The sequence below is a fragment of the Scomber japonicus genome, chromosome 3 (genome assembly GCF_027409825.1).
Source record: "Scomber japonicus isolate fScoJap1 chromosome 3, fScoJap1.pri, whole genome shotgun sequence".
NCBI lineage: Eukaryota > Metazoa > Chordata > Actinopteri > Scombriformes > Scombridae > Scomber > Scomber japonicus.
In genome coordinates, this window is record NC_070580.1 from 35,107,275 (window position 1) to 35,134,853 (window position 27,579).

At 40.1% G+C, this 27,579-nt stretch overlaps 1 protein-coding gene across 1 annotated transcript; it reads right to left on the minus strand.

Annotated features, from left to right (window-relative positions):
- Positions 1–13,891: 13,891 nt before the first annotated feature.
- On the minus strand, positions 13,892–25,142 carry tomm34 (translocase of outer mitochondrial membrane 34). Its single transcript, XM_053316711.1, has 8 exons — positions 24,962–25,142; positions 22,162–22,312; positions 20,467–20,566; positions 20,197–20,349; positions 19,089–19,270; positions 17,574–17,721; positions 15,349–15,475; positions 13,892–14,511 (listed from the first exon to the last, which is right to left on the minus strand). Exons 2-8 carry the CDS (start codon positions 22,289–22,291, stop codon positions 14,386–14,388), a joined length of 966 nt encoding a protein of 321 aa, XP_053172686.1. The 5' UTR covers positions 22,292–22,312; positions 24,962–25,142; the 3' UTR covers positions 13,892–14,385.
- Positions 25,143–27,579: the final 2,437 nt, after the last annotated feature.

Below are 27,579 nucleotides of genomic sequence, written 5' to 3' on the forward strand. Positions count from 1 at the left end.
TTTTAGATAAATGAAACTAAACTACAATAAAAAAGACCGAAACCACCACTGCATTAAGTCTATCTCCCAGTACTCCCAGAGCTTTCTCACCATCAAACCCACTGATTCTCAAACCCTAAAACAGCTGATCACTCTACTTTATTAGTTTTATTTATTTATACATATAGAAAAATTAAAAAATAAACAGAAGAGTTCCTTCTTTCATCCTTTTATGTATTTCTTCTTCTTCTTCTTTTTTCAATATTTCACTTCCTATAAATGTCATTTTATTAATTTAACATGTTTGATTTAGATAAATTATAATAAACTACATTAAAAAAGACAGACTTAATGCAGTGGTGGTTTCTATCTCCCAGTACTCCCCAGAGCTTTCTCACCATCAAACCCACTGATTCTCAAACCCTAAAACAGCTGATCACTCTACTTTATTTATTTATACATATAGACATCTTATAGTTTCATCATCACTACCAGACTGAGAACATTGCCGCTGCTGAGACGTTGCTGACACGCTGCTGAAACATTCCCGGTGGAGACACTCTCATTGATTATAGTGTTACCTATCAGCTCCGGTGACCGCGGTGCAGCTGTAATGCGCCGCTGCCGGACTCAGTGGAAATTGGGCTTTAGACCTCGGACAATGGAGATACAGCTCTCTCCCTATTCATTTAGATAGTCGGTTGGTCTTCCTATGGCCAAATAACTGCCCGGAAGTGGCGTGGCCAATTTTGCCGCCGAGTGAGACGACTTGCCTTAGAAGGACTTTGGCGTTTAGTCATTAGAGCCGTTACTGTTTCACATTTGTAAAAAAAAACTTTATTTAAATTGTGACAAAATGACAAAGAGAAAGTTTTTTACCTGCTTGTGTTTGTGAAGACTCCACCACCTCTAAATCTGGACTAGCTTCTTTTTTATTCTGCTGTATTTAAAATGTAAAATGAAATGACAATGATAACTGACATGTTTCCTTTCTTTCTTTCTCTCTCTCTCACCCTCTCTCTCTCTCTCTGTGTCTCTCTCTCAATCTCTCTCTCTCTCTCTCTCTCTCTCTCTCTCTCTCTCTCTCTCTCTCTCTCTCTCTCTCTCTCTCTCTCTCTCTCTCTCTCTCTCTCTCTCTCCTCTCTCTCTCTCTCTCTCTCTCTCTCTCTCTCTCTCTCTCTCCTCTCTCTCTCTCTCTCTCTCTCTCTCTCTCTCTTCTTTCTCTCTGCAGCTGTGGACATCAGAAAACCAGGGAGACGAGGGCGAAGCCGGCGAGGGAGAGAACTAGAGCGCACTTCACTGTTAACCCATCCCACTCTCCTCCTCTTCTTCTTCCTCCTTCTTCTTCTCCTCGTCCTTCTTCTTCTTCTACATCTACTATCTCTTCTCTTCCTCTTCTTCTTCTTCTTCTTCTTCTTCTTCCTGTCTTCGTACACATAAACAGCCCGTTCATTCCCTTGTCCCACTTTTTTTCAAGCCCAGCCTCCCCCAGATATCTCCCTTCTGTATAACCAACAGCATGAATAGTACCCGACCTTCACAAACAAATATAATAAAACATTTTTTATTTTAAAAAAAAAAAAAAAAAAGGAGGGGGAAAAAAGAGACTCCATCATCACACCCCCCCCCCCCCCCCCCCAAACCCCCCCAAACCTTTAAAACCCACACAATCCCTCCCTTCCTCTCCTCCTTCCTTCTTTCCCTCTCCCTCCTTCCCTTCCTGCAACCCCTCCCTTGTTCCCTTCCTGCAACCCCTCCCTTGTTCCCTTCCTGCAACCCCTCCCTTGTTCCCTTCCTCCAACCCCTCCCTTGTTCCCTTCCTCCAACCCCTCCCTTGTTCATGGCACTCCAAGAGTCCAGGCCAGCAAACTAAAACCACCTGGCCGGTCTAGTCTCTAGTCTTACAAGCATGCAGGGAGCGGTTTTTATCCAAAAAAAAAAAAAAAAAGACACCATAAAATAAATTAACGTCTTTTTTTTTTTTTTTTGGAGCCCACATCCCTGTTTTTTTTTTTTTTTTTAGTTTTTTTTTTTAGTTTTTTTTAGTTTTTAACCCTCCTCCTCCTCCTCCTCCTCCTCCTTTAAATCATCCATCCCTCCTCCATCTGCTCCTCCTTCCGTTCTTCCCTCCTTTTTATTTTCCTAACATTTCAAATCTCTCACCTTCCTCCTCCCAGCCCCCCTCCTTCCTCCTCCTCCTTCCTTCCTTCCTTCCTTCCTTCCTTCCTTCCTTCCTTCCTCCTCCTCTCTCTAGCGAGTTAATTGCATTTATATAGTTGTCCTCCATCCCTTCTCTTTTTGGCTTTTCTTAGTGTATTACTGGCAAAAAAAAAAAATGGCTGGTTTTATTCCACTTTAAACAAAACGAAAAAAAGGTTATTAAACTGTCCGTTTATTTTCAACAAACACTGTGATGCTTAGTTTTTCCTCCACATCGCCACGGCAACCTCTCGTCTTTTTGATCTTTGATTAACGGCAAGCTGGGGGGAGAAGGGAGGGGAGGGGGGTTTGTGGGGGGGGGGGGGTTTCATTCATTTTTTTATTTTTTTTTTGGGAAGGGGGGGGGTTTATTTTATTTTTTGTTTGGGAAAACAGCAGTGGTGCAATTCTGCTGAGGTTTATACAGAAGGGGGTTCCTCCTTTTTTTCACAAGGCTGTATTGTGACACTGACGAACACACGCACACACACACACACACACACACACACACAAAAAAGAAAGAAGCATTTTTTAACCTGCTGTGTAATCAAACACTCACCCCTAACCCCCCTCTCTCTTTATTTTATTTTCTTCCTTTCTCTCTCTCTCTCTCTCTCTCTCTCTCTCTTTTATTAACAACGCCAATCCAAAATCCAAAGGGACCCCCCTCTCCCCCCCCCCCTCCCCCCCCTCTCTCTCTCCCCCCAACGACATTTAATTTAAAGCCTATATTTCCAATTCGGTGTTTCACCTTTTTAAAAAAAAATATATATGTTAAAATAAAAATTGAGGAACATAAAAAAACACATTCCATCATCTTTTTAATCTTTTTAATCTTTTTAATGTTTTAAGAGGATTTTTTTGGACCTTTTTCACATCAGAACGGGACCCGCCTGCTTCCTCTTCTTCTTCTTTTATTAAAGGTGCTGTTTTAAAACATCAGTACTGTTGCCCCCTCCCACACCCCCCTGCTGCCCCCCCTGCCCTCCTCCTCCTCGATATATATAATCACATGTTCATCATTTCCTCTCCTCCAACCTTCCCCTTCTTTTTTTTGGCTATTGCTTTTTTCCTTTTCCTTATGTATGTGTGTGTGTGTGTAACAAATCAAACTAGCACCTTTTTTTTCCCCTCCTCTCCCCCCCCCCTTTACCCCTCCCCTCCCTCCCTTCTTGCCTCCTCCCCTTCCTCCTCCTCGTCTGTTTTTTTTTTTGAAAACTGTAAAATTGTAAAACATTTTTAGAGCTTAACTGTAAATCTTTCATCTTTTTTTGGAGAGAAACACACAAAAAAAAAACTATATATAAAATTTAACGTTTTTTTTTTTTTGTCGATGTTTGTTCGTTTTAACACCTTCGCCGCTTCAAGCCGTTACAGTCAGCTGCTGTGTTGTAATGCTTTTACTTTTTTTTTCTTTTTAACCATATTTTATTTTGGTACTTTTTTTCCTTTTCTTTCTTTCCCTCCTCTTCCTCCTCTTCCTCCTCCCCTCTTCATGCCATCCCTTCACTTCCTCTTTTACTGCTTGTACTGACAAGTCTAAGAAAAGTCCTAAATTTGTTCTCACTCGCTGCTGAAATGGTTTCGACCTGCGAACAAAGAACGCACGCCTTCATTTATCACCACGTAAATCTAAAGAAGCATCGAGTGGGTCGGTGGAGGGGGGAGGGGAGGGGGAGGGGGGGTCGTTAAAAAAAAAAATCCCCCCCCCCCCCAAAAAAAAAACACTCCGTGGATTGACACTTGAACTTGAGCTGCTCTCTTTCTCATTTTTTTTTTTTTACTCCCCCCGCCAAAATAAAAGGCACTGAGTCCCCAGGTTATTGATCTGATGATGCTTCGTGATCAAAGAACTGCCTTAAAAAAAATGCCAAAGTTGAGATTTGAAAGTTTCATTTATTCATTTATAATTGGGGGAAAAAAGCAAATAAAATTCAATTTCAGTTCAAATTTGTCTTTTTTTTTTTTTTTTTTTTAAAGAGTAAAAAAATTTGATGTAAAAGTTTTATTCTTTCATTAATTGGACTGAAAAATGCAGAAAAAAGCAAATAAATGAACCATAAACTCAACATTTTGTCAATTTTTTTTGCTTTTTAATAACTAAGAATAAAAAAAATTGATTTAAAAGTTGAGATTGAAAGTTTAAAGTTTCATTAAATCATTAATTGGACAAAAAAATGCAAAAAAAAAGCAAATAAATTGATTTAAACTCAAATTCTTGTCAATTTATTTTGTTGTAATAACCTTTAAGAATCAAACTCATGTCTATTTTTTTTTTTTTTTTTTTTCTTAAGGCAAAAAAAAAATGAAGCAGGAAGCAGTGATATATATATTTATTTGAAGTGTCACCCTCCTCGGCGCAGTTTTTGAATTTTGAACCCAGCACAGGTACGTCGTGCGTTGAAGGAGCCAAAAAACCAAAAAACCAGAAGAACAAAAAAAAAAAAAAAAAAAAATCTCCCAGCAGCCGATCAGCCAATCATCTGTTTGTGGAAGTAGAGAAAAAACAAAAAACCTGATCACGAGGAAGAGGCGAAATATAAAATATAATAAAAATAATCCGGTTTTTATCTTTCAGGTGCTTTTATTTTGAAAATACAGAGAGAACTCTGAAGCAAGCAGTAAAAAACGGTACATTTTCCAAACTCATCCTCATTGAATCTGATCTTCTTTTTTTTATTATAATATAGTAGAAGCTAAGTAACGCTAATCCCAAACTAGCCCCGCCCCCCCTAACCCCCCCCCCCCTTTCCAAAAGTAGTTTAATTTCTTTTTAACGTCACCTCTCAGTGTCACAATAACCTTGTTAGTAACCATCTCGACATTCCACTCTGTAGGTGTAGCTCTCTCTCTCTCTCTCTCTCTCTCTCTATCTCTCTCTCTATCTCTATCTATCTATCTATCTATCTCTCTATCTATCTATCTATCTCTCTCTTTAGCAATCTCTCTCTCTCTTTAGCAATCTCTCTCTTTATCAATCTCTCTCTCTCTCTCTTTAGCAATCTCTCTCTCTCTCTCTTTAGCAATCTCTCAATCTCTCTCTCTCTCCCTTTATCAATCTCTGTCTCTCTCCCTCTCTCTCTAAATCTCTCTTTTTGCTGGGGACAAAAAAAAATGTTTTCATGCACTGAAGTTTAAAAGGATAAAGGAAAAAAAAAAGATTATGATTCCTCCCTGCCGCTCTTTTTCTCGTTAGTTGAACAAAAAAAAAGAAAGAAAGAAAAGAAAAGTTAAAAAAAAAAAAAAAAAAGGCAGTTATTATTCTACCGCTTTCTTAAAAGGAAAAGAAATGATCCCATGCAGTAAGTGAATGTGGCACCGAGCCTGTCTGTATATCTGGTATCTCAAATCTCATTTTTTTTTTGTTTTTACTGACCAGTATTCTGCTTAAAAATAAAAGAAAAAAGAAAAAAAAGGGAAAAAAAAAAAAAATCCCCCCCCCCCCCCCCCCAAAAAAAAAAAAAAAAGTTTTTGCTTCTGTGACGGTTTTATTGCTTAGCGCGCACGTGGTTGTGAAAATTTAGACTTTTAGCTTAAAAAGAAACTCCAATAATAAATAATAAATAAAATCAAAAAAATTTAAAGAAAATTACAAAAAAAAAGAACCCCCCCCCCCCCCCACCCCACCCCCTTCAACACCTTTTTCCCCCCTCCTCCTCCTCCTCCTCATCATCACCACCACCACCCTCTTACACCCCCCCTCAACCCCCCCACCCTTGGTTATTTGACGTAATACTAGATTTGTGTCTTTATGTCTTTTAAAAAAAAATACCACACACAAAAAAAAAAAAACTCTAGTTTCACCTTACATGTTATAAACAGGACAAAAAAATGTAAAAGACAATTTAAAGTGAAATAAAAGTTTTATCAGTTCCGAATCATCCCTGTTCTGTTTCTTATCACCATTTAGACTCGTTTAGTTTAGTTTAGTTAGAATAAAAGAATAAAGCCGCATGACTTTTATTTTATTTCACACACTTCATATTATTCAGTTCACTTCCTGGTTTGGAGAGGTGCAGCATGGGCATGAAGGATGATGGTAGTACAGGATGGGAGAGGGTTAGGGTGTTTTTTAAAGTTTTAAAGAAACGTAAAAAAAAAAAAAAAGGTTCAAGAAAAAAAATGTGTGATGGAGAAATTCAGTTTGTGTGGAGTTTGGGGAACAGAAATGCAAATTATCCCGAGGAGGATTGGAGGAAAAAAAAAAAAAAAGGTTCATTCATTCATTCAAGGTAAATGATGGTAGACTTTTATTTTTTAAAGTCTAAAAAAACATTTTAAAAAAAGGTTTAAGGAAAAAAAATGGTGGAGAAATTCAGTTTGTGTGGAGTTTTTAATTTTTGGGGGGGGGGACAGAAATGCAAATAATCCCTACGAGGATTAAAAAAAAAAGGTTCATTCAAGGTTTAACGTTTTAACTGCAGAGTCCTCTTGGGTAACTTTCGGTGGTTTAACGTTGGAGGTGATGCAAATTTTTGGTTTTCGGGTCAGTGACAAAAAAGGGTTGAAAATACGAGCAAATCAAAAATATCTTTAAAAAAATAAGTCTTAAAAGTAGTTTCAGGTTTGTTAAAATGGAGATTTAGTATTTTTGTTGGTTATTATATCATTTAAAAATGATGTTTGCACATTTTTTAAATCCAAAGTAAGACTGAATGCTCAAATCTCAAATGGTGTAACCACAAAAGAATGATAAATATTACATACTTTATTATTATTTTATTTTATTTTTTTGGAGGAGAACAGAAATGCAGATTATCCCGACGAGGATAAAAAAAGAAAAAAAGGTTCATTCAAGGTTCAACGTTTTAACCGCAGCGTCCTCTTGGGTAACTTTCGGTGGTTCAACGTTGGAGGTGATGCAAATTTTTGGTTTTCGGGTCAGTGACAAAAAAAGGGTTGGCAAGACGAGCAAATCAAAAATATCTTTAAAAGTACATTTTGTATTTTTGTTGGTTTTATATCATTTGAAATGATGTTTGCACCATTTTTTAAATCCAAAGACTGAATGCTCCTGAAAATGTCAAATGGTGTAACCACGAAAGAATGATAAATATTACATACTTTATCCTCCTACAGTTTATTTAAGTGGACTTATATAAATAATAACTTCATTTAAAAACATCAAATGAAAAGAAACATTTTTGGGAGTATTTCTACTTCTACATTTTAATGCATTTTGTCAATATTGAGCCTAAAAATCCTAAAAACAACCATTTTTTCTAAATCCATTTTTTCCTGATCTCCATGGTTACCCAGATTAAATTTAATATTCAGAACAATAGTATTCCATCAGCTTTATTTAATATAAAAGTTATAATGTAAGATCATGCCTAACTAGTTGATATGCTGTTTTATTGACTATTTACTGTTTTTAAGCAAGTTTAAATTTCTATAGTTACACCACTTAGACATTTTTACCATAATCCTCTAATATATTCTCTCTAAATGGATTAAAAGCAGAAATTTGATGCTGGGTCCACAAAATAAAAGAATGAGTGCAAGTTATTCATACGTTAATTTTCTCATTTTTAACTCCTTTTTTAAATTTGACTAAACCACATGGACACAAAAACCATCTCTGATTCCACAGATGATTTTAAAAAAGCACCAAAATCACATCCAGGGTCAGACGTGGGTCACACACTTCCTGTCTTTGTCCTAGCTGGGGTTTTTTTTAGAAGTCAGTTAAATAATAAAAGTGCCATTTAAACTTAATTTTACTCCACTTCTTCCCCCACATGAGGCGAGAAAGGGTTAAACTTCACTTTTAATCCAGTAACGATTGGATTTAATCTAATTATGTTAAACCAGTGAAGTGTGTGTGTGTGTGTGTGTGTGTGTGTGTGTGGAGAGTCTGCTCCGAGCTGTCGCTACGACTCAACAGAAACGCTCGTCAGCTGGTCGACGGCGTCTGAGATGTCAGAAACGAGTTCAACTTTTACTAAAGAAGCCGACAAACTCTCTCACTTCACTTCACACACTCTGAGTGGTCAGGTGTGTGAAGGACGGAGGAAAGTTTGACCTCCTCTCACACAACTCTACGTATGTGTGCAACATCGTGAACGTCACTGAGGAGAGTTTGAGTTTAACTTCGACCACGTTTGATCCATGAAGGCCGGATCATTAAAAAGATGGAAGGAAAGAAGCAGGGAGGAAAGAGGGAGGGTGGGAAGGAAGGAAGGTAGGTGGGAGGGAAGAAGGAAGGAAATAAGAAGGGAAGGAAGGAAAGACAGGCAAAAGGAAGGAGGGAAGGTAGGTGGGAGGGAGGAAGGAAAGAAGCAAGGAGGAAGGAAGGAAGGAAGGAAATAAGGGAAGGAAGGAAAGACAGGCAAAAGGAAGGAGGGAAGAAAGGTAGGAAAGACAGATGGAAGGAAGGAAGGAAGGAAAGGCAGGCAAAATGGAGGAAGGAAAGAAGCAAGGAGGAAGGAAATAGGAAGGGAAGGAAGGAAAGACAGGCAAAAGGAAGGAGGGAAGAAAGGTAGGAAAGACAGATGGAAGGAAGGAAGGAAAGACAGGCAAAAGGAAGGAGGGAAGGTAGGTGGGAGGGAGGAAGGAAAGAAGCAAGGAGGAAGGAAGGAGGGAAATAAGAAGGGAAGGAAGGAAAGACAGGCAAAAGGAAGGAGGGAAGAAAGGTAGGAAAGACAGATGGAAGGAAGGAAGGAAAGACAGGCAAAAGGAAGGAGGGAAGGTAGGTGGGAGGGAGGAAGGAAATAAGGGAAGGAAGGAAGGACAGGCAAAAGGAAGGAGGGAAGGTAGGTGGGAGGGAGGAAGGAAATAAGAAGGGAAGGAAGGACAAACAGGCAAAAGGAAGGAGGGAAGAAAGGTAGGAAAGACAGATGGAAGGAAGGAAGGAAAGACAGGCAAAAGGAAGGAGGGAAGGTAGGTGGGAGGGAGGAAGGTAAGAAGCAAGGAGGAAGGAAGGAAGGAAATAAGAAGGGAAGGAAGGAAAGACAGGCAAAAGGAAGGAGGGAAGGTAGGTGGGAGGGAGGAAGGAAAGAAGCAAGGAGGAAGGAAGGAAGGAAATAAGAAGGGAAGGAAGGAAAGAGGCAAAAGGAAGGAGGGAAGAAAGGCAGGAAAGACAGATGGAAGGAAGGAAGGAAAGACAGGCAAAAGGAAGGAAGGAAAGACAGGCAAAAGGGAGGAAGGAAAGAAGCAAGGAGGAAGGAAATAGGAAGGGAAGGAAGGAAAAACAGGCAAAAGGAAGGAGGGAAGAAAGGTAGGAAAGACAGATGGAAGGAAGGAAGGAAAGACAGGCAAAAGGAAGGAAGGAAGGTAGGTGGGAGGGAGGAAGGAAAGAAAGAAGCAAGGAGGAAGGAAGGAAGGAAATAAGAAGGGAAGGAAGGAAAGACAGGCAAAAAGAAGGAGGGAAGAAAGGCAGGAAAGACAGATGGAAGGAAGGAAGGAAGGAAAGACAGGCAAAAGGAAGGAGGGAAGGTAGGTGGGAGGGAGGAAGGAAAGAAGCAAGGAGGAGGGAAATAAGAAGGGAAGGAAGGACAAACAGGCAAAAGGAAGGAGGGAAGAAAGGTAGGAAAGACAGATGGAAGGAAGGAAGGAAAGACAGGCAAAAGGAAGGAGGGAAGGTAGGTGGGAGGGAGGAAGGAAAGAAGCAAGGAGGAAGGAAGGAAGGAAGGAAATAAGAAGGGAAGGAAGGAAAGACAGGCAAAAGGAAGGAGGGAAGGTAGGTGGGAGGGAGGAAGGAAAGAAGCAAGGAGGAAGGAAGGAAGGAAATAAGAAGGGAAGGAAGGATGGAAGGGAGGAAGAAAGAAGGAAGGAAGGAAGGACAGAGGAATGAAGGAAGGATGTAAGGGAGGAAGAAGGAGGTAGGAAGGGAGGAAGGAAAAGAGAAAGGAAGGACAGAAGGGAGGGAGGAAGAAGAAGGAAAAGAGGAAGGGAGGGAGGGAGGGAGGAAGGGAGGAAGGAAGGAAAGAAAGAAAGAGGGAGGAAGGAAGAGTGGAAACAGATGGGGTCAGTTTGACACAGGAGGAGACTCTAACTCACCTGATTCTAATTATTAACTCGTTATTCAGCCTGTTGACGAGCTTCAGCTGCTTCAGTTAACGATAACGAGTTAATCATTATAATCAGGTGAGTTTTAGAGAGTGGAGGAAAAAGAAGGAATGAGGGAGGGAAGGAGAAAGGAAAAGAGGAAGGAAGGAAAGAAGGACAGAGGAAAGAAGGGAGGAAGAAGGAAAAGAGGAAGGGAGGGAGGGAGGAAAGAGAAAGAGGGAGGAAGAAAGAAGGAAAGGAGGAAGGAAGGAAAGAAGGACAGAGGAAGGAAGGGAGGAAGAAGGAAAAGAGGGAGGAAGGGAAGGAGGGAGGGTGGAAAGAAGGAAGGGAGGGAGGGAGGAAGGAAGGAAAGAGAAAGAGGGAGGAAGAAAGAAGGAAAGGAGGAAGGAAGGAAAGGAAGGGAGGAAGAAAGAAGGAATGAAGGACAGAGGAAAGAAGGAAGGATGTAAGGGAGGAAGAAAGAAGGAAAGGAAGGATGGAAGGGAGGAAGAAAGAAGGAAAGGAGGAAGGAAGGATGGACAGAGGAAAGAAGGAAGGATGTCAGGGAGGAAGAAGAAGGAAGGATGGAAGGACGGAGGAAAGAAGGAGGGGAGGGAGGGAGAAAGGAAGGGAGGAAAGAGAGAAAGAGGGAGGAAGGAAAGGAAGGATGGAAGGAAGGAAGAAGGAAGGATGGAAGAAGGAAAGGAGGAAGGAAGGAAGGATGGAAGGGAGGAAGAAAGGACAGAAGAAAGAAGGAAGGGAGGAAGAAAGAAGGAAAGGAAGAAGGAAGGATGGAAGAAGGAAAGGAGGAAGGAAGGAAAGGAAGGATGGAAGGGAGGAAGAAAGAAGGAAAGGAAGAAGAAAGGATGGAAGAAGGAAAGGAGGAAGTAAGTCAATCCAGTCCAGTCAATCTGAAGCAGGAATGCAGCTGCAGAGTGATTCAGAAACAAGCTGGAGGTAAATAACTGAACTATATAATCCAGATTTTTTTTAAACACAGACGCAGAAAACGATTTAAATAAAAACACAACTGTCTGCTGTGTGAAGTGTTTTCTCCTCAACGTTTGAACTTTATCTTCCTCGTGCTCGTTCACAGTCTGAGCGCCGACGACGCTAACAAGGAAACATCTTCATTTTATTTTGTTTCACTTCCGATTTGAGTCAGTCTGCACGTTGAAGGTAAAGTGGGACAAAGTTCATGAAGCAGGACATCAGTGAAGGAGTTTACTGCTAATGTTCCGATTTGGTTCAACGTTAGAAAAAAAAAAAAAAAAAAAAGAAGGGAAGGTTTCACTAATTAAAATGTTTTTAAAAATAAATACTCGGTATCCATCTGCTTATTTAACTCAGACGAAGCTTTAACCCTTTAATTACTGCTCATATACTGACTCTTAATTAGTCTTTACCATCAGTCATTAACCCTCCTGTTGTCCTCTTGTCAAGGAAGGAAGAAAAGGAGGGAGGAAGGGAGAAAAGGAGGGAGGAAGGAAGGAAGGTAGGGGGCAGGAAAGAAAGAGGGGAGGGAGGGAGGGAGAAAGGAAAAGAGGAAGGAAAGAAGGAAGGGAGGGAGGTAGGGGAGGAAAGAAGGAAGGAAGCAAGGAAGAAAAGGAGGGAGGAAGGAAAGGAAAGGAAGGAAGGTAGGGGGCAGGAAATAAGGACAGGAAAGAAGGAAGGGAGGGAGGTAGGGGAAGAAAGAGAGAAGGAGGTAGGGAGGGAGAAAGGAAAAGAGAAAGGAAAGGAGGAAGGGGGGAGGAAAGAAGGAAGGAAGCAAGGAAGAAAAAGGGGGAAGGAAAGGAAAGAAGGGATGGAGGAAGGAAGGGAGGAAAGAGAGAGGAAGGAAAGAAAGAGAAGGAGGGAGGAAGGACAGATGGAAGGGAGGAAAGAAGGAAGGAAGCAAGGAAGAAATAATCCTTTTTGATTCATCTTGTGGAAAAGAAATCAGTATTTTATGGTTCAGGTAGGAGAACATTTCTTAACGAAATTTCTTTTCGTTTGAATAAATAAAAGGTCAGATTTATACATTTTCATCTATATAATCTAGGGCTGTCAGCGTTAACATGTTAATCGCGATTAGATTAATGCAATCCATAACGCGTTAATTTGTTTTAATCACATTTTAATGTTGCAAGCCTTTTTGTCCAGTTGACAAGTCAAAAGTAAAATGCAACCTGTGTCAAACGGAGTTTAACTACCACCGGAGTACGTGGAGTTAGAGTTAGCACCTCCACGCTAAACACCCAGGTGCAGCCAAGCCAGCCTCAGCTCCACCAAAGGACCATTTTGGAGTGTGGGAGTCGCAGCAGAGCCGTGATTGATTCCCAGTTAAGACACTCTGGTAAGAAATGCTTTACATTATGGGCTTAAAACTGCCTTCAAATGTAAAATAACAGGATTTTAAACATGCAATTCAAAATTAACTATGGAAATTATGCGATTAATCGTTTGACAGCCCTAATATAAATGTGTATCAGCTGCACAAAAACCCCAAAAAGATGTATTTTATTTCCAGTTTAGTTTACTGTTGGGTCGTATTAGGAAAAGTCGGGTTAAAATAAATGTGTTAAAGGTGTTTTTAAAGTTCTCAAATGTGTAAAATGTGGTAAGATTTGCCCCTGAACACAACGTAGATGTAAAAGAAGACATTAAATCTGAGTCTGTTTATTTGTTTATTTATTCATTTGCAGTTGAAACAGAAGCAGATCAACATCAACCAACATAATTACAAAAAAAAAAAAAAGTGAGTTCAAACAAAAACAAACAAAAAAACAAAAGAAGAAGAAAATGTCAGGTTGTGGTCGCAGCTTCAGAAAAAACATCCCTGCAATGAAAAACATGGAGGAGGAGGAGGAGGAGGAGGAGGAGGAGGAGGAGGAGGAGGTGCGACTGTTTCCTCTTTTTTTTTTTTTTTTAACTATTTGAAACTGTCCAGAGCAGCAGACGGAGGAAGAGGACAGGCACTTTAGAAAAGATGGAAATTTGGAAAAGCTACAGCTGGATTGTACGATGGAGACTTCACTTTTACTTTTTACTTTTCTTTTTTTTTTATTACCTCCACACTGATATGAAAGACTTAGCGCTTAGTTTGATCTTTAAAAATTAAAAGAAAAAAAAAAGAACCTAAAACCTTCCGTCAGTGGAGCGACTCGGATGTCTGAACAGAAGAACAAGAAGGTAAGAACAGCTCTGGATTTAAAAAGGACGGCCGTAAAGTTAACGAAACCACATGAATATACTTATTTTAGTGGGAGAAGAGGCAAATAACTGGAGATTAATGATGCGTTCAAGTCAAATCGGAATTTAGACGACTAGAGGAACAAATAAGGATTCCTCATTTAAAAAGGTAATAAAACCCAAATTTGCCATCTCACATTTGTCCTATAGGACTTGAACGCAGCACGACCATCATAAATATCAATCCTATGAGACATTATTATTCACACAGACTCAAAAAAAAACAAACAAATAAACAAATAAAGGATAAATAAGTGAACTACCTGAGTGTAGAATATGAATAAGTGAGAATAAAATCAGGTCAGATTGTAATTTTAAATTTTAAATCAGCTGTTTAAGTGAATAATCAAAGTTATTGCTAGTTGCAGCCCTAATTTTTACAGTACAGTTGTTAATTATGACTTTTATTGTGAAAAACCTAATAATAACTTCACTTCGAGCTCCAGCTGTGATTTATTTTTATTTTTTAATTTTTAATTTGTGGCGTCCAGCTTTGAGCTCAACATGAACGCTCGGCTCTGAAGGTTTTACTCTCTGAATCTATTACTGATCTTTTATTTTGTCGATTACTTTTTCAGCTCTCAGAAACTCAGCGACTTAAAACTGACGGTGAAAACAGTAAAATTGGTAAAAAAAAAAAAAAAAAAGCGAATAATCTCAGGGTTGAAAATGGTGGCGTCTCTTCTTCTTCTTCATCTTCTTCTTCTTCTTCTTTCTTGATTTCAATTTGGACTCTCACCAACCGAAGCTACGTCTCCAGACCCGAGCTCACGTTTGTTCCAGTGAGAGTCGACACATCCAACACTCGGACTCGGAGCGGTCGGATCGTTCCACACGCTTGGCTGTTTTCTGTCATTTGTCTCTTTTTAAAATAACAACATCCAAAAAAAAAAAAAACAAACATCAGATTCGTGTTCCTCTCTCCTCGTCTGTCGGCAGCGTAGTGACAGATCCTTACCGCCGTCTCCAGAGTCCGTAATGATGTCATCACTTCTTCTTCTTCTGCTGCTGCTGCTGCTGCTGCTGAGCCTCCTGCAGCAGCTTCATGGCCGCCGAGTTCTTTGGTTCCGCTTTGAGGAGACGGTTCAGGTCGTCCACGCAGGTTTTTGTGTCCTGAAGGAATCACGAAGAGAATTAAAGAGTTAAAAACTGAATAAAATCTGATGAGAGCTCAGGGAATCATTTTCTAGAGACACATTTTACAGGTTTAAAAAGCAACTTGAAAGCTTCATGTGGCGGCCTGATGGTTAAAAAACAGCATCAGGGAAGGAGAAGGGAGGGAGGGAGGGAGGGAGGGAGGGAGGGAGGAGGGAGGGAGGAAGGAAAAGAGGGAGGGAGAGAGGAAGGAGGGAAAGGGGAGAGATGGAGGAAGGAGGGAAAGGGGAGAGGAAGGAAGGGAGGAAAGGAAAGGAGGAAAGTAGGACGGAGGGAGGGAGAAAGGAAAAGAGGAAGGGAAGAAGGAAAGGAAGGAAGGAAGGAAATAAGGAGGAAGGAAGGAAGGAACAAATGAGAGAAGGAAGGAAGGAGGGAGGGAGGAAGGAAGGGAGGAAGGAAGGAGGAAAGGAAAGAAGAGAGGAAGGAAGGGAGGAAAGGAAAGAAGAACAGAGGGAGAAAGGAAAAGAGGAAGGGAGGAAAGAAGGAAGGAAGGAAGAAGGAGGGAAGGAAAGAAGGAGGGAGGGAGGAGGGAAGGAAGGAAGGAAGAAAGGGAAAGATCTCATGTTACCAGCAGATGGAACATGTAGCAGTGATTAGTGGAGTCGAGGCTATTTTTTAGAGTTTCAAACTGTTTCGAGCTAACCGTCCTTCCTCTCTTTCTCTCTCTCTCTCTCTCTCTCTCTCTCTGTGTGTGTAGAATACTGATGAGGACACGCTGCCAATTATCGTGGCAGGAAACCTCCCGAAACCGACGTCTGATTGTCTCAGTGTGAGGAGGAAGATTGGTGCTCTCACCTTGAGCTCCTTGTGAGCCTGAGCCCTCCTGTAGAGAGCTTTCACGTTGCTGCTGTCAATCACCAGAGCCTCGTCACAGTCTCTGACGGCGTCTCGGTACTGCTTCACTGCCAAGTAGCACAGCGCCCTGATGACACACACACACACACACACACAGAGAGACACACACACAGAGACACACACAGACACACACACACACACACACACCATTAGAGAGCTTATATTTAAAAGCTGAGCCAATTATCTACTGGCCTGTTTTTTTTTACCTTGAACCCAAATAAGATTTTAATTTAATACATAATATGATTTAACCCTCCTGTCATCCTCGAGTCAAGGAAGGAAGTTAGGAAGAAGAAAGAAGGAAGGGAAGGAAAGGAGGAAGAAGGAAGGAAAGGAAGGAAAGGAAGGGAAGGAGGGAGGAAGAAGGGAGGAAAGGAGGGAAGGAAGGAAAGGAGGGAAGGAAGGAAGGGAGGAGGGAGGGAGGGAGGGAGGAAGGAGGGAAGGAGGGAGGGAGGAAGGAAGGAAAGGAGGGAGGAAGGGAGAAAGAAGGAAGGAAAGGAGGAAGGAAGGAAGGAAAGGAGGGAGGAAGGAGGGAAGGAAGGAAGGGAGGAGGGAGGGAAGGAAGAAAGGAGGGAGGGAAGGAAGGAGGAAAGAAGGACAAAAGAAAGGAAGGAAAGGAGGGAGGGAAGGAAGGAAAGATAGAAGCAGGGAGGGAGGAAAGAAGGACAAAAGAAAGGAAGGAAAGGAGGGAGGGAGGAAGGAGGGAATGAAGGAAGGAAAGGAGGAAGGAAAGGAAGGAAAGGAGGGAGGGAGGAAAGGAGGGAAGGAAGGAAGGGAAGGAGGAAGGAGGGAATGAAGGAAGGAAAGGAGGAAGGAAAGGAAGGAAGGAAGGGAAGGAGGAAGGAAGGAAGATGGAAGGAAAGGAGGGAGGGAGGAAGGAGGGAATGAAGGAAGGGAGGAGGGAGGGAGGAAGGAAGGAAGGAAAGGAGGGAGGAAGGAATGAAGGAAGGAAAGGAGGGAAGGAAGGAAGGAAGGGAGGAGGGAGGGAGGAAAGAAGGGAGGAGGGAGGGAGGAAAGAAGGGAGGAGGGAGGGAGGAAGGAAGGGAGGAGGGAGGGAGGAAAGAAGGAAGGAGGGAGGAAGGAAAGGAAGGAAAGGAGGGAAGAGGAAGGAAGGGAGAAAGAAGGAAGGAAGGAAGGAAAGGAGGGAGGAATGAAGGAGGGAGGGAAGGAAAGGAAGGAAGGAAAGAAGGACAGAGGAAAGAAGGACAAAGGAAAGAAGGAAGAAAGGAAGGAAGGAAGGAAAGAAGGACAGAGGAAAGAAGGACAAAGGAAAGAAGGAAGAAAGAAAGGAAGGAGGGAAGGGAGGAGGAAAGAAGGAAGGAAGGAAGGAAGGAAGGAGGAAAGAAGGAACAGTCAAAACAGACGGGGTCAATTTGACCCAGGAGGACGACACGGAGGTTAATATAAAAAGTTATAATGTGAGAATTTACTGTTTTTAAGCAAGTTGAATTATTTGGTACAAAGTTTTTATGGTTACACCACTTAGACATTTTTGCCATAATCCTCTAATATATTCTCTCAAAATGGATTAAAAGCAGAAATTTGATGCTGGGTCCACAAAAAAAAAAGGGGTGCAAGTTATTAATATGTTTATTTTCTAATTTTAACTCCTTTAACCCTTAAACAGACAACGTGCACCAGGAGATACAGACTCTTTAACCTTTGTGTTGTCCTCCCGGGTCCCTCCTTCTGTCCTTTCTTCCTTCCTTCATCTGTCCTTCCTTCCTTCCTTCCTCCCTCCTTTCCTTCCTTCTTCCTCCCTTCCTTCCCTTCCTCCCTCCTTTCCTTCCTTCTTCCCTCCTTTCCTTCCTACCTTCCTTCCTTCCTCCCTCCTTCTTTTCCTTCCTTCTTCCTCCCTTCCTTCCCTTCCTCCCTCCTTTCCTTCCTTCTTCCCTCCTTTCCTTCCTACCTTCCTTCCTTCCTCCCTCCTTCCTTTCCTTCCTTCTTCCTCCCTTGCTTCCCTTCCTTCCTCCTTTCCTTCCTTCTTCCGTCCTTTCCTTCCTTCCTTCTTTCCTTCATTCCTTCCTTACTTGAGGTGCAAATGACATAACTAGTAAGGTCTGTTTAAGGGTTAAATTTAACTAAACCACAAACATCATTGACCCTTCTCCACATTAATTAACATTTTAAAGATGAGCAGATACATAGACAAAGTTCTGACCCACCGGTTGGTGAAGGTTGTGACCTCGGTGGGGTTGTGTTTGAGGCTCTGTGTGTACTTCTCTATGGCTTTTTTATGCTCTCCTTTCTTCACCAGGGCGTTCCCCTCGTCTTTGAGCGCCTGGCCTCTCTTGATGTCCTTCTCGCTGGGAGCTGCAACAGGAAGAAGAAAAAAAAAAAAAAAAAAGGGATGTGATGCAGAAGACAGATGGTTAAAGAAAGATAATAATAATAATAATGATGATAAAAAAAATAAAATAAAAGTTCACAGAGGCAGAAAAGGTGGATCCACACTGAATACTGACTGACACTGTTTCAGACGGGACCCTTTTCAGTGTTGCGTTTCTTGCAGAAGATGTGTTCCTGCCGAGCGAGTTACCATGACGATAGTTCACGAATCACCATCCTGGTTTTTAATAATCAGTCAGTAAACTCAGCATCATCTGACGCAGACGCTGACGCTGGAAACTCTGCACTTTTATTTACAGTTAAAACATTTCACCGTGTGTTTCAGCTTCTGTCAAACTAACGGAGCTGCGGTGGCTTCCTGTCTAAAGCCCAATTTACACTGGGTCCGTCAGCAGCGCGTTACAGCTGCACCGCGGTCACCGGAGCTGATAGGTACCACTATAATCAATGAGAGTGTCTCCACCGGGAACGTCTCAGCAGCGTGTCAGCAACGTCTCAGCAGCGTCTCTCCACGCCGCAGCGCTATCAATAGGTAGCATTTCTATTTTTGACGGAGCCGTTTCTAACTCGCGACAAGCTCAACAGAGCAGATTGCACCAGACAGGAAGTCAGACACTGAATCGGCATAATAATAAAACTTCTAGCCTTTCAAAATAAAACAACCCGTGCAGCCTCCCGATCGTATTTCAGCAACAAACAGGAATAAAACAGACAGATAAAGACTCCATCTAGCTACGTAGCTACTGACACATGACATCAGCACAAAAATCAAAGAAAATTGAGGGCCGTGGGAGATGAATCTAAAATACGGGAGAAACAGGAAGTGTTGGCAGCTCTGATATTACTAATATTCACTCGTCATGACAGTAAAATAGTCCATCCTAAGTCAGTCTACTGCAGTAGAGTAGTAGTTCCTCTCTCAACTAGTAGAAGATGTTGTGAACAGCTGATTATGCATGAAAAAAAATACCGTCATATACCGTGAAACCGCTTTTATTTTGAAAAATACCGTCATATACCGTGAAACCGCTTTTATTTTGAAAAATACCGTCATATACCGTGAAACCGCTTTTATTTTGAAAAATACCGTGATATACATTTTTGGTCATACCGCCCAGCACTAGGTCATTTATTATTAGTTTTTGTACAGTGTCTTTTTCTTACAGCATTGGAGTTAGTGTTATAATGTATAGGGGGGGGGGGGGGGGGGCTATTGATCATTAGCACTGGTTTATTTCTATCTTATGTCCTTTATTGTATTTCTGACTTTTCAGATGCAGTTATCTCTCTAAGCACTAATATCTGAGTAGGACACATCAGCTTCCTCTCACCAGGTTTTTTTGTTTCTGTGGTGCCGTTCTGCTGCGGTGCAGGTTTTGCTTGGTTCGGTTGTGGGGGGCTTCCTGCAGACTGTTGGGCCAGTTTCTCTCTGACCGACAGAGGAACGGTGGGGATGGGAGGAAGCTTTTCTCTCCATGACGGACCATCTTCTTCTGTCAGCGCCTTCGTCATCCTAAGAAAAGAAAAAAAAAAGACACAATGAGAAGAATTTTAACGAGGATAAAAACTTTAAATTCCTTGTTTAGTACTTTAAGTGAGTGGAGAGATGGATCGAGACCAATCCTTCACACTCAGATGATAAATTAACTAACTTAACAGTTCAACTATGTTATTTATGTCAATGTTTATGGCACCATAAATCTTAACTGAGCTTTTTGGGTTTGGTTTCATGGCTCCGGCTTAAAGAGGGGAAAAAAACACCTGAGACAGTTATGCAGAAAATAACACATCTCGACATCTTCCTGTTTCTTGTAAATACCATAGACTGTATAAAAGAAATGGACGTAACATCCATGACGTCACCCATTGGTTTGTGGACTGCTGCTCGGAAGCCAATAGTTTCGAATCTAGGCAGCGCCATCTTGAAAATTTCAGGTGCATGCTGGGAAAAATAAAAACACGGATTCTACTTATATGGGCATGAGGCGGGGCCATGGGCGGAACGGGGAGGTTGCTATGGTTACGAGGGCTGGATCTCGAGGACATTGGGTCAATCAACCTGTCAATCAGGACGTAGCCACGCCCTAATGCATACCCTGCTTTATCGTCACATATAAAATCAGGGAGGCCAAAATGTCCCAAATGAACATCATACTGCATTGAAGAAGGCTTTAAACTAGCGATTGAGACCATAAACACATTTTGAAAACGTTTACTGAGGTTAGAAATCAAGTGAGAAGTTGGTGAATTCTCCATTGACTTGTATAGAGACGGTCGCCCCCTGGTGGCCTTTTGATATAATGCAGTTCTAAGTTACTTCCTGGTTGGCCTCATTTCAGAGGACCAGAACATCTGACATTGCTGGATCATGTTGCATCTTTTCATCCGTCTCCGATATCCTCAAACAAACAAAGGATGAGCAGCCTACAGTTCAGGTACCTGTTGGTGCCGTCGTGAGCCGCTGCGATGTTGAAGTCGATCTGCAGAGCGGTCTTGTAGTCGACGTACGCGTGCCTGTAGCGCTCCAGAGCCTCGTAAGCGGCGGCGCGACGGAGGAGAGACTTAATGTTGAACGGGAACAACTCCAGAGACCTGTGATGTACAAATATAACCAGTTACATATCAATCTTAAGACATAAACCCACTATATATAAAATGACGAAAATGTAAAATGATAGATGAAATAAAGTCAAATATAAAATGACGTACTTATTGCAGTCTTTCACACATTCTGAACAGTTGCCGTCCTTCAGGTAGCCGGCTGCACGATTCGTGTACAAAATGCCCAAATCCTCTGGGTTCTTTTTATCTTGACAGGAAATAAGAGGGTTTTTATTTATATTTTAAAAGGAGCATTTCACCAAGACAAAAACAAACTAGTAATGAGACAAACACACTATGTACAGTCAAGCCCGAAATTATTCATACCCCTTTTGGACATGCCACTTTTTGTTCAAATGTAAATTAAAGCTGACTGAAATATTTTTTTTACCACAATGATGCCTTTTGTACATCGTCTTTTTTATCTTCTTGGAGACGCCTGTGTCACTTCCGGTCAAAAAACAACTTGCTGGTTTAATAAAAGTAAGTTTAAGTCAAAATTTGCCAGGGGTATGAATAATTTCGGGCTTGACTGTAAAGAGGGAGAGAGAGAGACACACACTCTATTTAGGTATGCATTTATGTCATATTGTAATTGTAATTGGTTGTATTTATTTTAACATGGAACCCAGGAAGAGTAGCCGTTGCCTAGGTAACAGCTAATAGGGATCCAAATAAACTAAACTAACAGACACTCAGTATAACAAAAAAAGAAATATATAAAAAGGTGCAGAAACTGTGTGACGTTGTTTCTGGAAAGTCACGTTACTGTTTTGAGTTTGAAGATGTTATTTTTTAAAACTTCTTTTAGACAAACATACATTTCATTGAACATTGAACAGAGGTATTTGGGTTAAAAAGAAAAAAAAATACATCTACATGACTTCATACTGTAGGGAAATGTGTTTTTTTTTTGTTTTGTTTTTTAGGAGGATTTGGGTGAATTAACCTTTAATTAAAAAATACATCTAAAACCAGACCAAAGAAATATTCAATCTAGTTGCTTTTTCTCCCTCGATGAGTAAAGACACACTGAGCCTCTGACCTAAATAACACAAAAGGACTTAATAAAACATTTCTTTTTAACAGAACTTCTGTCTTTTAAAATCAACCTTGCCACTTCTGTGCTCTTATATATTTAATTATCTGATTTGATTTGACTATTTTTACTGTATGGCTATTATTTTTACTCATGTCTTATGTCTTTTAATCTCATTTATTTGTATTTTATATGTAATTTTATGCCTCATGTGTCTTTTTTTTTTATTCTTTATTTTATATTTTATTTATTTTATTACTCTGGTTGTTTTAAAGTGCTTAACAAATCAGGTTGGATTGTATAAAATGCATTACAAATGATAATTATTATTATTATTATTAGTAGTATTATCATTATTAACCCTCCTGTTGTCCTCCCGGGTGAATTTGACCCCATCTCTCTTTTGACTGTTCCTTCTTTCCTTCCTTCCTCCCTCTTTCTTTAATTTATCCTTTGTTCTTCCCCCCTCCTTCCCTCTTCCTTTGCTCCCTCCCTCCTCCTTCCATACTTCCTTCCTTCCATTTGGTCAGATATATCGTGATATTTGATTTTATCCATATCGCCAAGCCCCAATATGAACCCTCTACTAGAGTTTTCTTCTCTATGTGAGTTATTATTTGCTTGGGTCTATAACTTAGTGGTATAAATTTTAAAATATTGTCTGACTGGGATCGTTGCTTATTTAATTGAATATGTGGTATGAAGTGTGTATGCAGGCAGGTATCCTCAGGTAGTAGTCGTTAGTTTAGTTTAGTGATACTTACTGGACTTCTCCAGCTCTTTGATGGCCTGAGTGTAAAGATTAGTGGCCTCTCCGTACTGGCCCGTCTTGAAACATTCATTTCCAGCTTGTTTCAACTCCGTCCAGGAGCGGGACTTATGTTTCTGAGGCATCGCGTCTTATTTATCTGTAATCTGTAAAAAAGAAAAAGAAGAAGCTGGTTACCATCTTTACACGAAAATGTCTTAACTGATCACAGCGTCGAATTAATACAGAAATACATCAGAGAAAACATCTGAACTGTATTATTATTAAGTTTTTACCACTGACAGGCTCAGATTGTCATTATAAGTGTGTGAAAACATTATGAAAAGTACCATACAGAGAAATAAACCTTATTCTTTTACCTTTTTTATTGATCTGGTCTGTTTGTTATAATGTCTAACCGAGTCTCACTCAAAGCAAAGTCTCATTTTGACATCTTGAAAGAGTTGAATTGGCGAAATCTGCTAAATACTCATCTGAGAGACTTTAAGATAAGACTAAAGTACACTTTCTCTACTCTAACACAACAACTGCTCTACAACTCAAGTCTTCAACGGTGTTCCTAATATTTTGTCCGCTCCATTAAGATACATGAGGAGAGACTAAATATTAAGAACACTTTTCAATATAAAAGCACTCTAGTATCACCTTTCTGATAATGTCAAGAAAACTGAAAACCTATAAGCTTCATAAAAGTAGAATTCATAGCAGATCTGTTGTGTTGAATTACATTAGATTACACAAGTGTTCCTAATAATTAGGCCACTGAGTGCAACGAACCAAGACTGCTTATAAATGGTGGCTGGACCTCAGTCTGACCCTCTAGGGGGGTCCAGTGGCACATTTTTACATCAAATGTATCATTATGGTTCACTCTGAGAGCAAAATTAAAAGGTCTATAAAGACAATTGTGCTCTAAACAATTTAACTACTGGTTGTATAGGTGTTAATGGTGATGACACAGCAAAAAGTTCACACTCACAAAGCATGGGGAAGAAAGTTTACCAGTTCATAAATGTTCCAAACATACCATCACAAAAACTGATTATCCAAATTCAACTAGTTCACTCTGGCAGAGTAGCTCTGGTTCAGGGTGAGATGCTTTACTGAATGTTTTAGAGAGTGTGCAGACATGTTTGACTCACTGTGAAATGGCACAAATTAGACCATGGTGGGCCGCCACAGTCTATATAATTAATGGGACACGTTGCTATATGCACATGTTTGGGGTTTGGAGGGCCTATATCTGTAACTGGTCATCTGTCGGGCTGGATATCGGTACTCGATACCTAAAAAGGTAATTGATACCAAGCAGTATTGAAAAATCTCCCGTCAAACGACACCTGCAATCGATCCTTTTTTTTGCACCCATAGCAAAAAAATATGACTATTTGTGATTGGCCCACTGCCATGAGTATACGTCTATGCACATACACACATACATAGATTTGTGTATGTGACATATGCTGATTTTTAACATTCTGTATTCAATTATTTGAAGATCAAATCATTTAGATGTGGAGGTGTTGGTGGCATTTAATGCAATTTAATGCTTCTATTCGCATGGTGGGTATCAAATAAGGTACTCAAATAGTATCTACCCCTCCAAAGGGCAATATTGTATTAATATACAGACGCATCAATCTTTTATTGTAGAAATTGCAAATGAAAATTTACGGGGGTTTTTTCCTTTGGGGACACAATTTGCCGGTGAAAGGAATAAGCATACTGAGACGCAGTGTGCAGCCGAGCAACGCACCAGAAGACGTACCTACTTACCTCTTAAACTTAAAATATCGTATCATGACACAAGTATCGTGATAATATCGTATCAAGGAGCCTCTGGTGATTCCCACCCCTAGTACTGGTATCCTAATTTGTGGTTGTTTTTAAAAGCATACCCAACTACTCATCCCTAGTGTATAACAGCTGGAGATGAAGATCTAAAACCTGCCCCTCCCAAATAAGTGGTGTACTATGAAACAGGAGAGAACATACAGAGGAGGATGGTTGTTTTCAATGTGGTTCATCTCCCTGTTTGACACTGTTGTCATGGAAACGTCACCAGCTGCTTAGAATGTTGTGATGATGCTGCTGCCTTCACGACCCACGTAAAAAAATGTTACACTGGAGATTATATGTTTTATTACACGGCTTTTAGATGTAGTATAAATGTAGCTGAACAGAACCAGGGGACACAAACAGATGCAGCTGCGTAAGTGGCGGAAGTGCGACAGCTAGCTTTTCCTTTTAATAACAAATGTAATCCCATGTTATAAAAGACAATAATCCGTAACTACACGTACTAATTTATCTTATATAAATTAAATGTCTACTGACAACACTGTTGTCATGGAAACGTTAACAGCTGGTTAGAATGTTGTGATGATGCTGCTGCGTTCACGGACCCACGTAAAAAATGTTACACTGGAGATTATGTTTTAAACTCCTAAAATTACACACACAGAACATATATAAATATATATATAATTTTATCTACTGCACAGTTTTTTTTAGATGTAGTATAAATGGAGACACAAACAGCTGCAGTTGCGTCAGTGGCGGAAGTGCGACAGCTAGCTTTTCCTTTTAATAACAAGTTTAATCCGATGTTATATAAAACTAACATTAAAAGTTGACATTTTTAACGAAGGCCTTATAAGATGCTGACACTGTTGAATATATTTATTATCGCGTGTATTTATTTTATTTTTTTATTAGCTATATTTTTGAGCTAAGTCACCAGCTAAGTTAGCATGCTAATCGTTGCTAATGTGAGGAAGCTCCTCAGTTCTTACCGGGTGCAGTGTTTGCGGCGCTCCTCGTCTTCCTCACTACGTAGAGGACTCGGTAGAAACGTTTGGGTTGACTATAAGCAGCTGAAAACTAACATTACCCTGAGTAATTTCTAGTCCTGGTGGTTTTAAGACACACGCGGCTCTCTTGTGGCCGGTTTATGAGGGGGGAAAAGTGGGCTACTGCCGGCTGAGCCACGGTCACTTATCTTTTTTTTTTCCTAGGACAGCCACGTCATGACCCGCCTTACTCGGCTTCTGATTGGCTGCTGCTTGGCTGCTGCTTATTGCCTTCTTTGGTTGGGTTGGTTAGGGTTAGAAGGGGAACAGCCAATCAGAGGCCGAGTAGGGGGCGGGTCATGGCTTCGCCATCCTAGGATTAAAATGTCGTGTCACAGGACGGTTTTTATAGTTTCAGTGTTGCTTTCGCTTCGGTTTACACGCTGCGTTCAAGTCCTTTCGGAAATTTGTATGATATTGGATATTTGTAGCGCCCCCTGACGGCCACATAGGATGATCAATCTAATGAGAGAAAATTGCAAATTCATTGTTCCTTTGCTTATGTAAAAGTTGCAATAATTCAATGTAAAATGGCAAGTATACAAGTACAGCACTTACAGTATTTACTTTACCTTATTATGTAAATCCCTGGAACACTGCACATGTATATATCTCATACATATCTCATATTTTCTGCAAATTGCACATTTATTTTTATCTGTATGAGGGTATATTCTGTATGTAAATTAAATATTCAGTCACATGTATATAATCTCAGGAACTTTTGCATATTTGCACATTTATATATTGCACATTTATTTACAGTTTCCAGTTTACTGTATATAGTATTGTATAGTATTTTGTCTTCTTTGTTGTTAAGTATATTTGTAGTACTTTCACCCTCACACTGCTACTTCCTTTTCCATACTGCTGTGTCAATTGTCTTTCTTTACAAGGTGAAAACTCATCTCTACCATATTTTCCAAAAACCATTGAATGCATCATGAGACAGAGGGCAGCAGTTGTCCTGTTTCTATTTATGAGAAACAGAAATCAAAGAGAAGCTTGTTCTTTCTAATCAAAAGTGAAAAATGCTGATTCATCTGCCTTTGTTTGACTAATTTCACCTCTGCACTTTGGTTTCATTTATTATGGAGGTTTCAAAGTGGGAGGTGGGGCTAACCAGGGGAGTTTCAATGAATGGAAGTGGAAAAACAGTGTTACACTAGTTATTACATTATATATCAAAAGGAGATCACATAACATAGCCTAAATGTGTGTGATTTGGTTAAAGAGAGCGTTAAGTGATACAGTAGTTTTGGAGAATTGGATTGTTTTTCCCACTTTCTCATAGAGCCAGAAACCAATATTTGATATATTTAGTGCAATCTTATATATTAAACAGCAATATGAGTATATCTTGGCTCAGTTGTTGAGTATCTATGGGATAAAATAGCATAAAGATGATCCCATAGTCTCAGACTTTGAAAATGCCTGTTTTATTACATTAAGGGCAACTTCTTATTTCACTAAAACTGTATTTCCTGTATATAATTTTTTCCATATTTTGCTTGTTTTTACTTATTTTATTGTCTTTATTTGTTTTTTTTAAATGCACTTCTTTGCCTCATGTGCAGCACTTTGATTTGCCTCTGTGTGTTGTTCTTTTGTATGATTAGTTGTCGTATTACACTGAAGTGCCACTTCATCTGTGTTTCTATTCAAATATAGCAAACCATGAATCCAGGATTTAAATGGGTTGTTTTGTCTGTCAGGGGAAAGTTCAAATATCATTACACATATTTCACTTTCATTCATTTTGTGAAATTTGCTTTAAACTTTTTATTTGTGCATCTTTTAGATTCAATAAAAACATAAAGCAGTACAAATACAACTTGAAAGATACAGCCCAGCCTATGCAGCATGTGGCTGACCTTTCTTAGCCACAGGGAGGCACTTCAACTCCAGCTCTGGATTTCCATTTACACCAATTTTAACTGTGAATGAAAACTGACTGCAGCTGTTGTCCTCTGCAAAGGAGCGAGACAAAGACCCTCCACATTTTTAGAGTTTCAGTGGAGTGCTCCTTTAAATATACTTCATTATAATGCCTGCTTTTGATCTTATATCTCCACTACTCTGGAGAACCAGGAGACAGTCGGAGTGATACCTCTCCACTCTGCAAGGCATCACTTTGAAGTTCAATCATTTGTTTTTCACTGTTGTTGGGTATTGTGGATAATATTTTAATCAATAGTCAAACCTGTGTCTTTTAAAGCTCAATGCTTTCTTTCTTTGCTCAAATATTGAACACCAAACAAGGAAAAATCCAAAAAGAAGCACATAGACCAAGTTCTACCCTGACAGTTGCAGAAAAAAGACCATAATGCAACAAAATGTGGTGCTTTGACTGATTTTCAGAGCTGCTGAATGTAAAATAAAAGACAATATGCATAGTATGTATAGTATTATGAATAATAAACAAGGCTCATTTATTTCAACACAAGTGTCAAGATAGGCATCAAGACAATATATAAAAACACTTTAAATACAATAAAAAAATGTTTTAAATTGGAAATAAAATAAAATGAGATAAGTTAGAATAAGATAAAACAGGAGAA